The following is a 14,163-nucleotide window of genomic DNA, read 5'->3' as shown; positions in this document are numbered from 1 at the left end:
ACGTAATAAACGGTTCTTCATTTTCAAGGTGGTGGTTAGCACTGCCTGGGTTTGTATCTCTCCTGCGGATTTTCTCCTACTTGCTCCCACATCTCCAAAACATGCATGTTGGGTTCATCTAAGACTCTAAATTGTCTAGAGTTTATTGTGCGCTGCAAATGGCTGGCAACCATTCCACGGTGTACCACGCCACTCTAATGACAAATTACTATCGAAAATGGATAGATGGAGCTCAAAGTCCTCCATGGCGTATTTACGTGTGATTGATTTTTGTTTACAGGTGCATGGGGCCCGGTCGTGAAGGCTGCCAGGGTAAAACGTAAGTCAACAAGACTGAGACTGAGATTTTTGGGGTATATTTATTGGTTAAGGGCTTTTTTGTTGTTTACTGTACTCAAGATGACCAACGCAGCACACCAAATTCCTTTTTTGATTTTTCCTGTGGTGAATGACAACACGTCCAAACTATTTTTGTCTGGTTACTATATCAGCTTCAGCAAGCTTTCTTGGCTCAATTGACAACCGTTCAGTTTCACGTCTGTGGTTCAGACAAACTCATTGCTGACCAAAGAAAGTCTTTTGATAATACATGCTGTTCTGAACAGGTTTAACAATTTATGATTTTCGGCTGGGCCATTTTCCATATCTGAAATGCTTCGGACACTGAGGCAGACACTACACAATCGCAGCCTCGCACCCGTCGACGGGAACGTGCAACCGAGGGGCACAAAGGCGGAAGCGCAAGTACTGGGACGCGGCCCACACGTCGCAAAAAACCCGGTCGGAAGTGCCGCCTCCTCCGTGGCATATAGTCCATAAGAGTTATGAAGCAAAATCCAGCCATTTTTATCCGTCTCAGGATCCGTCTCATTTTGCCACTTGCTGTCGACTAAAGATGACATCAATGTTGCTCAGGTCTCAGGTAACAGCCAATACAACATGACAGCGCTCCAAATAAACACACACAGACAAAAACTAAGACAGTATAAAATAATTTAAATAAAATCGATTTTGGGACATTTAAAATCGATTCAGAATCATACTAAATGAGAATCGATTTATTTTTTTTGACACACCCCTAGTGGACATGACATATTTGCGTGTCTAAACCAATAAAATGCATAATTTGGATGATGTCAACACTTCTGGTTCATGATTGGATCACAATTGCAAGTTGATTTGCATGATGTTTATGTTCAAAATGTTGCCAAAATGTTACCAATAAGCTTGGTAAGTTTACAACACATTACAGCCATATTATCCTGGCGTCCATTATAACAACTAAAAACGTGCGATAACCCCAAAACAAAATTTCCATGTTGTTCTTATGTGGAAAAAGAGTCAAAATAGGCAAAAACAAATACATTTTGCCCACTGAAAAAATGTGGGTCTTAAGGGTTTAACAAAAATCAATTAAGATCCTTTTTACTGACTTTGTTTTAAAGAGACTATTTGTGTGACTCTCCTTTAGCTCTTCGGGTCTGTCTATGGTTGCGGCGGGTGTGGTGGGCGGCCTTTTGGCGGTCCTGGTGGCGGGCCTGTCGGTGGTCGTGTTGCTGCGCCGACGTCACATCAAGAGGAAGAGGACCATGCGGCGACTCCTCCAGGAAAAAGAGGTATGACGAGGTTGAGAACGCTTGTAATGGGATCATGTTGTTTTGGTGTTGTAACGTCTGAGCGCTATCGTTCTAGTTGGTTGAACCGTTGACTCCAAGCGGCGAGGCGCCTAACCAAGCTCTGCTGCGCATCTTGAAGGAACCAGAATTCAGGAAAATCAAAGTTCTGGGATCAGGGGCTTTTGGTACAGTCTACAAGGTAATAACAGGCCTTAAAATGGCAGGGTGTGCAAAAAAAATTATCCAACTTTGCACCACATCTGTTGTCAATTTTTCAATTAAAAGGCACATTTTTAACTCGCGTGGTCACACACACCACTGACTCCACGTTGGCTTCCTGTGTGCATTAAGCACACACTTGGAGGCTTTGGAGTAAGACTTGGTTTGAATCGATGACGCAATGCTTTTGCTATTCATTTTCGGATTGGCTAGCACTTTATTGCTAGTGTAGATTTCTTATTGGACTCTCATATACAGTATATTACCCCTGTAAGGAAGAAATGGTTCTAGGGTTCTAAGTTAGTCATAAATCTTATGGTTGCTCATAAAAGTCTGTAGAAATACAGATAACAACCCATCATATGCTACATTAACTCATTCACTGCCATTGACAGCTATACACGTCAAAAATTCATTTGAACAATTTCTTAGTTTTACATTTTTCCCCACTTTTGTTAACAAGAGTATGAAAACCTAGAATTTTTTGTTGTATTAGAACAGATATAACATTTGTGATTAATCGTGAGTTAACTAGTGAAGTCATGAGATTAATTATGCTAAAAAAAAATGTATCGCCTGATGCCCCTAATTTTTAATAATATTTTCTTTAAAAAAAAGATTATTAAAAAAAATAATAATTTAAAAGAAAGAAAACATTATTAAAAATGAGGGGCGTCAGGCGATTACAATTTTTTAATCATAATTAATCGCATGACTTCACAAGTTAACTCACGATTAATCACAAATTTGATAACTGTTCTAAATCTACAATATTTTTTTTCTAGGTTTTCATACTCTTTTTAACAAAAGTGGGGAAAATGTTAAACTAATAGAAATAGTTCAAATGAATTTTTTACGTCTATAGCCGTCAATTGTAATGAATGAGTTAAGGTTCAAAACTGACTCTACCATACTTTATATGTTACATTTATTTATTTTTTAAATCATTATATGCATTACAGTGCAAATTCAGATTATTTTATATTTTAATTGTTTCAAACCCTTCTGTGTAAAATTATGTTGAAAATTATTTGTATATGAAAATGTTAAATGTTCTGCTGGCTCTAATTTTACTATTTTCACAATTTTATTAACAATATTTCAAATTATTTATAAATTTTATTTTTCCCCTTAATGCTACATTTATACTCGGTTACACGTTTAAAAATCTAGAATTTTTTTTAATATGAAAATGTTAAATGTTCTGCTGGCAGTAATTTTGCTATTTTCACAATTTTATTAACAATATTTCAAATTATTTATAAATTTTATTTTTCTCCTAAATGCTACATTTATACTCGGTTACACATTTCAAAATCTAGATTATTTTTTTCATATGAAAATGCTAAATGTTTTGCTGGCAGTAATTTTGCTATTTTTACAATTTTATTAACAATATTTCAAATTATTTATTAATTTTATTTTCCCCCTAAATGCTACATTTATACTCGGTTACACGTTTAAAATTAATGTGTGTTGTCCTTAAAAATAAAAAAATTAAAAGGTGCCAGTGGGTACTAGTTAGCCCCAAGGATAACATGAGTAGCGTACGGTTCTGTTCTAAAAAATTGCTCAAATATTACCTTCACTGAGGTAATTCCTTACTTGATTGCGTGTCCTTGCAGGGCCTTTGGGTCCCAGAGGGAGAAGACGTGAAGATCCCAGTTGCCATCAAAGTGTTGAGAGAGGCCACGTCGCCAAAAGCCAACAAAGAGATCTTAGACGTAAGTCGACTCCCATTTTAAAAGTCACCACAACCGCTTGTTTTGACTGTAAACTGAGAACCCGTCACACTGGAGGAAATCCATGATAAATCCACACGGGGGCCACGTGGGCGTTGGTGTGATTCAAGGACTTCTGGAAAATGAATGCTGCATGAGTTGTTCTAATTACAAATGTTCCCATAAGAAATCATTTGACGTGAAGGATTTTTTTTTGTAGTTTTTATAATAAAACTTTTATTTCCCCTTTCCAGGAGGCCTACGTGATGGCCAGCGTGGAGCACCCGCACGTGTGTCGCCTATTGGGCATCTGTCTGACGTCCACCGTGCAGCTCGTCACCCAGCTGATGTCCTTTGGCTGCCTGCTGGACTACGTCAAGGAGAACAAGGACAATATCGGCTCGCAGTACCTGCTCAACTGGTGCGTGCAGATTGCTAAGGTGAGACCCGACGAATTTTGCTCCTTTTAATGCTTTTATTACTAGCACTCAGAACGTGAAGTTAGGTTACGTTCGAGGTCGGAATTGGTAAGTAGCCCTCTTTACTAGGGATGTTCGATACCACTTTATTTCAGACCCTCAACTCTTGAGTAGTCACCGATACCGATACCAGTTACAAATACCACTAGTACATAAATCCCTCCCCCCAAGAAAAACTATTACAAAATCCCAATACAATAATTGTCCTTAAAATTGCATGAAATTAACTCATTTGCTCCCAAAAACGTATAAATTCGTTCTATTTTAAATATTACCATGGTCCCAAAAGCGTATAAGCGTTGTTGTTTTTTAATGCTAGAACATACAGAAAGCTTTTTGAAGAGAATGTTTGAAGCAATGGTAGTTATTACAAAAATGGCCAGCAGGTGGCAGCAGAGTATAAGAGATCAACCAGGGCTATGTTGCAAAAAGCTCTTTTCCACGCTGTTTTAAACAGATAGAAATATACGTTTTTCCTGATGAAAGAAGACACACTAATCTTTCTTTTGGTAAGTTCCTTGTTTCCGTGTATAGCAATAGAGCACAATATTCTGTGGGCCTGGCAAAATCAGTCAAAATCCAGTTATTCTTGTATAGCGAAAATCTGCGAGTAATTGATGCTCCACCCGAAAAGATTGTACAATGGAACCTTGGTTTTCATGATTAATTAATTCTAAAAAAAAGTCTGACTAAAAACTCACTGTACAAAAAAAACCTATATAATAGTTCTAATAGGCTATAATGTAAATCCAATGAATCCATTCCAGACATCCAAAAATATTAACAAAAGTTGCAAACTTTGATTGAACAACAAGGAAAATGCTCAAATTTACTCTCATCGTAGATTTAAAATTGGCCAGTTTTCCCAACAATGCCACCATCTTTTTTAACACCTCACCATTCTAACTCAAGGGTATGAACTACCTCGAGGAGCGCCACTTGGTCCATCGTGACTTGGCAGCCAGAAACGTCCTGGTGAAGACCCCCCAGCATGTCAAGATCACCGACTTCGGCCTGGCCAAGCTGCTGAACGCCGATGAGAAGGAGTACCACGCAGACGGAGGAAAGGTTAGTCATAAAACTCCCATTTTAGTTTTAATTTCATTGTTTGGACATTCGGGACCTTGCGCCGTTTCCAAACAATTAGTCACGAGTCATGAAAGGTGCTATTTTTGCGCCGTTCTTTTGTTTTCAGCTTAAATGTTACGTAAGGAATATAAATAGTTCCTGTTCGCTTCGAGGAAAAAGACAAATCAGATAAGAGTCTTCTTTTATCAGATTTTCGGTGCAATTACAGAAAGATGAGTCGCTCCTGCCTTACAGGACAGTTCGATCAAAATGACTCTAATCGGAAATACATTAAAAATCATCCTCAGGCTTGGATGCAATATACAAAGTAACGTGTACTTATCATCTGTAAAGTTCATTAAGTTCCCCAGAAAGCCCCTCTCGTGAAGTTAAAGGGAAGCTAACCCCACATTTTTTTTGACAATAATATGTTCTATTTCCCCCTTCTCATCTCAACATGGCATTTTGATGAATATTGCATCTGTGGAATATGAATGAAGCATCAGAATCCACCCGTTTTGATCCATCTCTGGTGGGCGGCCATTTTGTCACTACAGTAGACTTAAAATGACATCACAGTGACTCAGGGCTCAGGTAACGACCATTCACAGCTCATCCGTTTTCTGATTTTAGCCATGTGACATTCACAAGCTGAACTCTGATTGGTCATTATCTCAACCCCTGAACAACTGTGGTGTCATTTTCAGTTGACAGCAATTGGCAAAATGGCCGCCCCCTGAGATGGAATTTGCTGCTCCATAAATGCAATATTAATCATAATAACATGGGGCTGCATAAAATATATCATTGTGAATAATGTTTTGGGGTTGACTTTCGTTTTAAAGGTGACCTTCCATAATTAACCATTTTACATACATTATATATTTATATATATTAGAGCTCGGACTCGCACCAAAGATTCGTATTGACTAGGGGTGTGAATCGCCTAGTACGTGGCGATTCGTATCACGATTCATAGGTCACGATTCGATTCGATACCGATTAATCCCGATACCAATCTATAAATTGATTATTGCGGGTTTTTTTGTTTTAGCTTTTTTTTTTTTTACTCAATTTTAGAAAATACTAATCAGTAAACTTGTTCATGTACACTGTAAGATTTGTATGAAAATGTATTTATTCATCTGAAAATTCAGGCTTCTAACTGAGCCACTGCATTTAACAGGTTGCAGTCTGTTTCATGTTTGAACAGCACTAAAATCAAATATTAAGGCTTAATGTTCCATTAATATAACATTCTTCCATGCTTAATGTGTGAATCCTAACCCTAAGTACGACGTTTTGTTGAATATTCCCATAAAAAAATTGATGTTTAAAAATCTATTCGGCTGCATATCGAATCGATTCGAGAATTGCACGCTGTAATATCGCGATATATTGCCGAATCGATTTTTTCTAACACCCCTAGTATTGACATTAGCTACCGAGTCACCAAATCAACTGAAATGGGTTACTAAATGTACTTTTGTCACAAAAATCCAATTTGATCAAAATGGTAAATGGAGTGCACTTACAGTGCTTTATTTCAAACATACATTTGAAAAGCCATTTTCATTTACCTCATTCAAAAGTATCAGATTGTAGACTACACCGGAGTGTCAACGAAGGCTAACCTTTTTAGTTTAAAATAACTTACTTTTGTCGTATACTGACCAACAGCAAAACAAAAGATGTTTTGCTCTTTTTCCCCATTTTAAACCCACTACTATAACTACTAGCCTCATCGTTGCTAGCGCTAAGCTAGTTCATCTCTCACCTCCGACATCAAAGTTTGCTAACTCCCTTTTGTTTCTTGCTAGCATGGTGTTAGCCCGCCAACAGGTACAATTCCGCCAATGGCCCGCTCAATGTCAATGGTGGCCACAAGACTCCCACATGTCAAGAACTAACCAATCAGAGTAACTCCGTTTTCAATATCAAATTATGGAGAAAAGAGAAGCTTAAAAATGGCAAAAATCGTTCAGCCCTATTTAGGTAGCAGTTAACTGTGAACTGAATTGTTCTATTAATAAACTTCATATCAAATCTATGTATTTTTTTAAATTCCAGGTGCCCATTAAATGGATGGCTCTTGAGTCAATACTGAACAGGACGTACACACACCAGAGCGACGTGTGGAGTTACGGTGAGTCCCACTTAGCGACTTGTTTAACTTCCAATTGCAAAAACAGCTTTTGCAGATGAATGGCAGCAGGCGAGGACATTTGCAAATGGAATATTGTCTTTGGATGTTGCCAGCATTTCAGAACACAACATGAGATGGGAGAATATCTTGCTTTTTTCCCATAAACACACACCAGCTCTCCCAGCTGGACAATATCGCGTCAACCCACACAAACACTTTTCCAGCTTGCGAACACTTGTGTATTAACTGCAGAGTCATGGAAACATAACACAACTCTGCTTTCTTTCTTTCTCATATGCTTTCAAATCTTTTTCTATCCCCTCAGGGTTTGATCATACCTTTCTGTTGAAGCCATCAGCAAGCCCTGGCACAAATGACAACCCCCCCCCCCCCCTCCTCTCTCTCTCAACTCCCCAGATACATCCTGCTAACTCCCACATCCCATTTGTCAACATTTGGGCGCCGCGGGCAATTTTTGCTCACATCCTGTCACTCGCATTTCCACGGCTGCATCGCACGCGAAAAGCCAAGTGACTTCTCCTTTTCCCCCCGCAGGCGTGACCGTGTGGGAGCTGATGACATTCGGGACCAAGCCGTACGACGGCATTCCGGCCAGCGACATCGCCGCCGTGCTGGAGAAAGGCGAGCGTCTGCCTCAACCTCCCATCTGCACCATTGACGTCTATATGATCATGGTCAAATGTAAGTGTTTAGTTGGAAAAGGTGTTGGTCAAATTGCTCGGTAAAAATAAATACATAAATAATAAAGAAATAAACACTTACTTCAAATCATCTTTCCCCATTGAAATGAATGAAAATTTAGCTAAATTGTTCCAGCCTCCCCAAATTGCTCTGCATTGCAAGGAATTGCACTCCAGGGTTTCCCATACACCTGGCGGCCCGCCAACCTTTTCTTGCCCCACTGCCAGGCTACGCGTTAACCCCCTGCCTCCCCATCCCCCCACCCACTTCACCCATAGCTGGCAGACTTTTACTAAAGTTTTGTGCTTATTTTAAATTCTGAAAATTAGGGTTGCAATTATTATTAATTTTAACTCATTTGTTCCCAAAAACGTATAAAGGCGTTCTATTTTAAATATTGCCATGGTCCCAGAAACGTATTTATACGTTTTTAAAATGTTTTTTATGCTAGAGCATACAGAAGGCTTTGATGCAGCCTCTGAACTGAAGGGAATGTTTGAAGCAATGGTAATTATTACAAAAGCGGCCAGCAGATGGCAGCCGAGTATAAGAGATCAACCAGGGCCATGTTGCAAAAGGCTATTTTCCCCCCAAGTCTCAACAGATTTGTGAACAATTCTTTTTTCAGAGTATTTTTTTTCCTGATGTAAGAAGAGACTAATCTTTCTTTTGGTAGGTTCCATGTTTTTATAGCAATAGAACACAATATTCTGTGGGCCTTGCGAAATCAGTCAAAATCTATTAAAACAGCCAGGAGCGAAAGGGGTTGCTTCAGTGAAATGGCTGGGAGTGAATGAGTTAATAATCAATTAATACATTATTTGATTTAATTTAATTGATAAAAATGGATTTCAAACACATTTTTTTATTTTCGTTCCTTTGTTCAGGAAATAGAACATTATTTCAAATTTAGAGTGCAAAAATTTTTTTATTCAGTTCCTGGTTTGGTCTGTAACGTGTCAGAAAATACAAGTGCTGTGAAAAGTCAAAGACTGTTCTAATAGCTTTCTTTGATCCTTGAATAGAATACTCCTCCTGTACAATACAACTGTTAAAACATAAATTCCCAGAACTTTTCGCTTCCAGTTTTTTTCTGCTCACGAGCAACACATTTGGTTTGTGAGCCCCCATGGAGGTAACATGAGCATTGAATTTTGCTCTGAGACGATACGCCAAAGGTGTACAAATAATATGCTATTTGAATTTAGCTCTACAAAGTGCACAAATTACTTTAGAATTCTCCAACACGCATCAAGCAAGTAAATCAGAAAGTAAAACTATAGTCCATGTTTTAACGTTTTAATGAATTTAAATTCATCTCCAGAGTTAACGCTTTAATTTTGACAGCCCTAGAAAATATTTAAAAAAAAAATTTGATTGACTCTCAAAAATCAATTAGTTGTCGAATAACTGTTGAAACTCTAAATATTATTAAAATAGTGAAAATGTTCTCACGCTTATAGCAATAATTGCTAGTGATGGGAAAATGAAGCTTCATGAAGCACTTGTGATATTTTTTTCACTCCTCTAGATGCCACTCTTGGTTGAAAGATGCAGTGGAAATGTAATAAATTTCCTTTGCACTAGCCTTTATGGGCGGCACGGTGGCTGACTGGTGAGCACGACCGCCTCCCAGTGCAAAGGTTGTGAGATCAAGTCCAGGCTTCGGCCTTCCTGGGTGGAGTTTGCATGTTCTCCCCGTGCTTGCGTGGGTTTTCTCCGGGTACTCCGGTTTCCTCCCACATTCCAAAAACATGCATGGCAGGTGAATTGGACACTCCAAATTGTCCATAGGTGTGATTGTGAGTATGGTTGTTCGTCTCTGTGTGCCCTGCGATTGGCTGGCAACCAGTTCAGGGTGTACCCCGCCTACTGCCCAAAGCCAGCTGGAATAGGCTCCAGCAACCCCCGCGACCCTTGTGAGGACAAGCGGTACAGAAAATGGATGGATGGATGGACTAGCCTTTATATTTAAACCAAGAGCACCATCTCGGCGAGTCAAAAAATATCACAAGTGCTTCATGAAGCTTCATTTTCCCATCACTAATAATTGCTGTACATATAGGCGATAACCTTTTCTGAGTGTTGTTATTGCCGTGTTTGCAGGTTGGATGATTGACGCAGATAGTCGACCGCGTTTCCGAGAACTAATAGCGGAGTTCACAAAAATGGCGAGGGATCCTCCCCGCTATCTCGTCATCCAGGTATGACCTTTTAATGATGTGCCGAATCTCGCTACAGTTTGCGAGGCTAGCTGTTGACACTGTTGCCGTCACAGGGAGACGAGAGCCTGCACCTGCAGAATCCTCCCGACAACAAGTTCTTCCGCACCCTGGTGAGCGACGAGGAGATGGAGGATGCCGTCGACGCTGACGAGTACCTGCTACCGCAGCGCGGCTTCTTCGCCAGCCCGAGCACATCTCAGACGCCGCTGCTGCACTCCACCGTAAGATTTCGCGCTGCCCGTCAGAGCCACCATTTTGCTGTTTTGTGTAGAGAGCAAGGACAGAGATTCTGGAGAGCTTTTAATAGCTTGTATTCAAATAGTTGGATCTCTGGAGTGCCTGGACAGAGCTTTTAAATCTTTTACTCCGTTTTCAGATTACCAGTGAGGTCACATAAAAAAAACATAGAGGACAGGCACTTTGTCAGTGACGATCAATAAACATCTGCACCTTTGAGGCATTGACCTTTTAAGGTGTTTGGCATTTGGGGCTTTTTACTTTTGTCATGTTTAACAATTTGAGTCTTAGACTTTTATTGGTTTTACTTTTGGGGCATTTGACCTTTGAGAGTGTTTATTTTTTGGGGCGTCTAACTTTTGGGGCATTGAGCTTTCTCACAGCAGTTTGATTTATGAAGGGTTTGACTTCTGGGGTTTGGCCTAGGAAATGTTTGGCTTTTGGGGTGTTTGACTTTGGAGTCATTTGACTTGAGAGTGTTTGACTTTTGGGGACTTGGTGGTTTGAGGCATCGTAATGTTGTGACATTGGGGTTTCTCGCAGGTGTTTGACTTGTTTTTGTTTTGACTTTTGCGACTTTTAATTATTGTGTTTGAATTTTGGATTGTTTGACTCAAGGGATGTTTAACTTGTGTGATGTTGTGACTTTTGAGGCAGTTGTCTGTTGGGGCATTAGGCTTGTGAAGTGTCTGACTTTTGAGGCATTGCGCTTTTGCACAGCCATTTGATCTATGAAAGGCTTGACTTTTGAGGTGTTTGACTTAAGTGCGGTTAACTTTTGAGGCATTTGCCTTCATGAGAGTATCAACTTTTTAGATGTTCGACTTTTGGGGGTTTGACTTTGAGACGTTTAACATTTCAGAGTGTGTTGTCTTTTGAGGCATCTAACTTTTCGGGCTTTGAACCTTCTCACAGGTTTTTGACTTATGAAGCGTTTGACTTTTGGGGTGTTTGACTTTGGAGAAATTTGGCTTCTGAGAGTGTTTGACTTTAGGGGCTTTGGAGTTTTGAGGCATGTGCCTTTTGGGGCATTGGACTTACGCACGGGAGTTTGACTTGTGAAACGTTTGACTTAAGGGATGTTTAACTTTTGGGCATTTGACTTTACATAGTAGCAACTTTTGGGCAATTGAACTTTGTCATAGAAAATGTTTGACTTTGGGGGTGTTTGACTTTTGGGCATTTGACTTTTGAGTCATTTGACTTTTAGGTGTGTCAACTTTTGGGCCATTGAACTTTGTCATTTCTGACATTTGATGTGTCACCACTTGTGGTTGAATTTGGGGTTGTTTGACTCGAGGGATGTTTAACTTTTTTTGGGGGGGGGGGTGACTTGAGGCACTTTGCTTTTGGTGGATTTAGCGTTCGAGGTGAATCAGTGTGGGGATTTGACTTTTAAGGTGTAGGACTTTTGGGTGTTTGACTTTTGAGGCATTTGACCTTTGATTGATTTGAATTTGGGACATTGGCCTTTTGAAGTGTTTTTGGCTTTGATTTTTAGCGTATTTGACTTTTGGGAAATTTAATTCACAGCATTTGACTTTTAAGAGTCAGGACTTTGACTTTTGAAAGTGTATCCGTGGACTTGAATTTGAAAATCTAGTTACACTCTAAGTGGACAAAGTATAGGGAGACATGGTAGTTACATTGACACAAATGAGTCCTCTTTATTCCTTATCTCAAAGTGTTTGAAGGGCTTCTTCCATATCAAACTCGTCCAAGCATGCCTTGCTTTGTGCACTCGGGAACAGAAACGAGCCTCATCCCCACAATATTAGAAACATAAAAATGTCCAGTGACATTGAACCCTAATTCAGCTGGCACTAAGTGGCTCAGTTCAACCCATGATTGATGAATGAATTAAGAGGCGTGTAACTCACTTAGATTTATAGTTTATGGCCCCAATGCTCTATTTCTGCTATAGTCACCACTGTTTCCTCCCTGTAATCAAACACAAGACAAACAAGTAGGCCTCATTATCCTCCCCTCTCCCACGTTTCCTCCCAGGTGGAGCTCTTCTTCCTCAGGTTCGATGTTGGCCATGTGTCAATCTGGCTGCTCTACCTTGGAACGTGATTACCTTTGCAGAGACTCTGTTTTTGTAATATCATAGCATGCTCTGGGGGCGGGGTGGGTCACAAAATGTTTTCCAGGCGCTTGTTCCGTCGCCGTGTTTTAATATGCTCTTCTTGTTAAAAATAATTGCTTTCCTTGCCACAACGACAGACGCGACATAGCTTGTCACGGTGGCTTCTCGGATGCTTCTCACGCCGCCCGTGACAGCCGTGCAGTTCCTCTCGGTGCCAAATAGAAAATGTGTCATCAACCGACCCTTTTCTTTTCCCGACAGAGCCAGAACAGCAGCATCGGGACGTGCAACGGCAGAAATGGATTACTGGTGAGAAAAAGAGCTATTTCATAATTTTCTACGTGTTTTCAAAAAGACAAAAATTAGCCCATTTATTTGTGATTCACAGAATGGATTACCCAGCAGGGATGGAAGTATGGTTCTTCGTTATATTCCCGATCCCACAGATAAACTACTAGATGACGCCTTCCTGCCTGCTCCAGGTGAGTGCCCTACTTTTAGAAGCACCACATATCACTCAGGTGAGCGCAGCAGCATCTGTTGGACTTTGAAACATAGAGTGACATCCAGTGGTCAAAAAGCAGATTGCAGATAGAACTTGCCGGGAAAAGCCGCTGAAGTTCACACTACTGACTGACTATACATTGGGTGGCAATAATAGCTCTGATGGAACCACGAGTAAACAAAATGTTTTACCTTATGTCATTTGACCAAGGCAGAATAAGTCAACGGGGATTGTGTGATGGTTTTTGCCTTTTTTATTACCATAGTTTGATTGTGTGAACTGTCGGTTGAGATGTTACATGAGGTAAATTTCTTCAAAGGTAGATGGAACTCCAGACTGTATGTAATTTTTATTTCAACAGGTAAGTTTATTCAAAAATAGGCATGGTGGAAATTCATGATTAATATGGTCTTGCATTCTTCTCTGTACAAATATTTTTACGTCACCTACAGTAATTTCTGGACTACAAGGCGCACCTGAAAATAAGCCGCGCTAGCTAAATTTGGGAAAAATTCGAGTTACATCTCTCCTACTGTATTTGGGCTCACTTGGTTTGTTTAGCTTTGCCTGTCGTTTTTTGCGCTTCCTTTATAGTGCGCCCCCTTGTGTTCTGATGAATAAGCCGCACCTTTGTTTTAGCCGCAGGGTCGAATGCAAGTGAAAAAAGTAGCGGCTTATAGTCCAGAAATTACTGTACTCGCTTGTGCTTCCTCACCTACGGAATCTGCCTCATTAAGAACAAAAAAAAAAGATTGCATCCAAATTGGCTTCGTTAGCTTTATTTATTTATTTATTTTTATTCAAATAGTTATCCCAACATGATAGCTTTTTATATGTATGTAAGTCAGCAGTGGTTCAAATCAAATCAAAAAAAATGTCTTGACTCTAGAAATTAATTTAAAAAGATTTCCGATCACATGATCAGATTGGGACAACTTACAAACATTATGAAAAATTCTATACAGTATTTGTGTGAATGATTAATTGTCTTATTAGTCTCTCTGTTCCAACTGGGCACGGGATGATATTAGATTCTGATAACCGTGTATGATAACCATGAGCGAAAATATCTCAAAATTAAAATTACAGCTCTAAAATGACCCAACTTTTTTTTTTTAGTAAATAATAAATAACAACCCAATCTAATTTATTTTTC

The 14,163-nt window shown here is 39.6% G+C and overlaps 1 protein-coding gene across 2 annotated transcripts in view; it reads left to right on the top strand.

Annotated features, from left to right (window-relative positions):
• Positions 1-14,163, top strand: part of egfra (epidermal growth factor receptor a (erythroblastic leukemia viral (v-erb-b) oncogene homolog, avian)) — a 58,102-nt gene that overhangs the window by 42,885 nt on the left and 1,054 nt on the right. For both annotated transcript variants that reach the window (XM_086085216.1, XM_086085205.1), the window contains 12 exons: positions 281-319; positions 1,472-1,616; positions 1,693-1,815; positions 3,461-3,559; positions 3,811-3,996; positions 4,948-5,103; positions 7,174-7,249; positions 7,805-7,951; positions 10,058-10,155; positions 10,230-10,397; positions 12,764-12,811; positions 12,891-12,984. In XM_086085216.1, the coding sequence (XP_085941342.1) occupies positions 281-319; positions 1,472-1,616; positions 1,693-1,815; positions 3,461-3,559; positions 3,811-3,996; positions 4,948-5,103; positions 7,174-7,249; positions 7,805-7,951; positions 10,058-10,155; positions 10,230-10,397; positions 12,764-12,811; positions 12,891-12,984 (1,379 nt within the window). The remainder of the gene's footprint in view (positions 1-280; positions 320-1,471; positions 1,617-1,692; positions 1,816-3,460; positions 3,560-3,810; positions 3,997-4,947; positions 5,104-7,173; positions 7,250-7,804; positions 7,952-10,057; positions 10,156-10,229; positions 10,398-12,763; positions 12,812-12,890; positions 12,985-14,163) is intronic.

This window comes from Leptonotus elevatus, chromosome 1 (genome assembly GCF_054856555.1).
Source record: "Leptonotus elevatus isolate MCC_2025b chromosome 1, RoL_Lele_1.0, whole genome shotgun sequence".
NCBI classification, from domain to species: Eukaryota; Metazoa; Chordata; class Actinopteri; order Syngnathiformes; family Syngnathidae; genus Leptonotus; species Leptonotus elevatus.
Note: the sequence above shows the minus strand (reverse complement) of the source record. Positions and strands in the feature narration are given on the sequence as shown.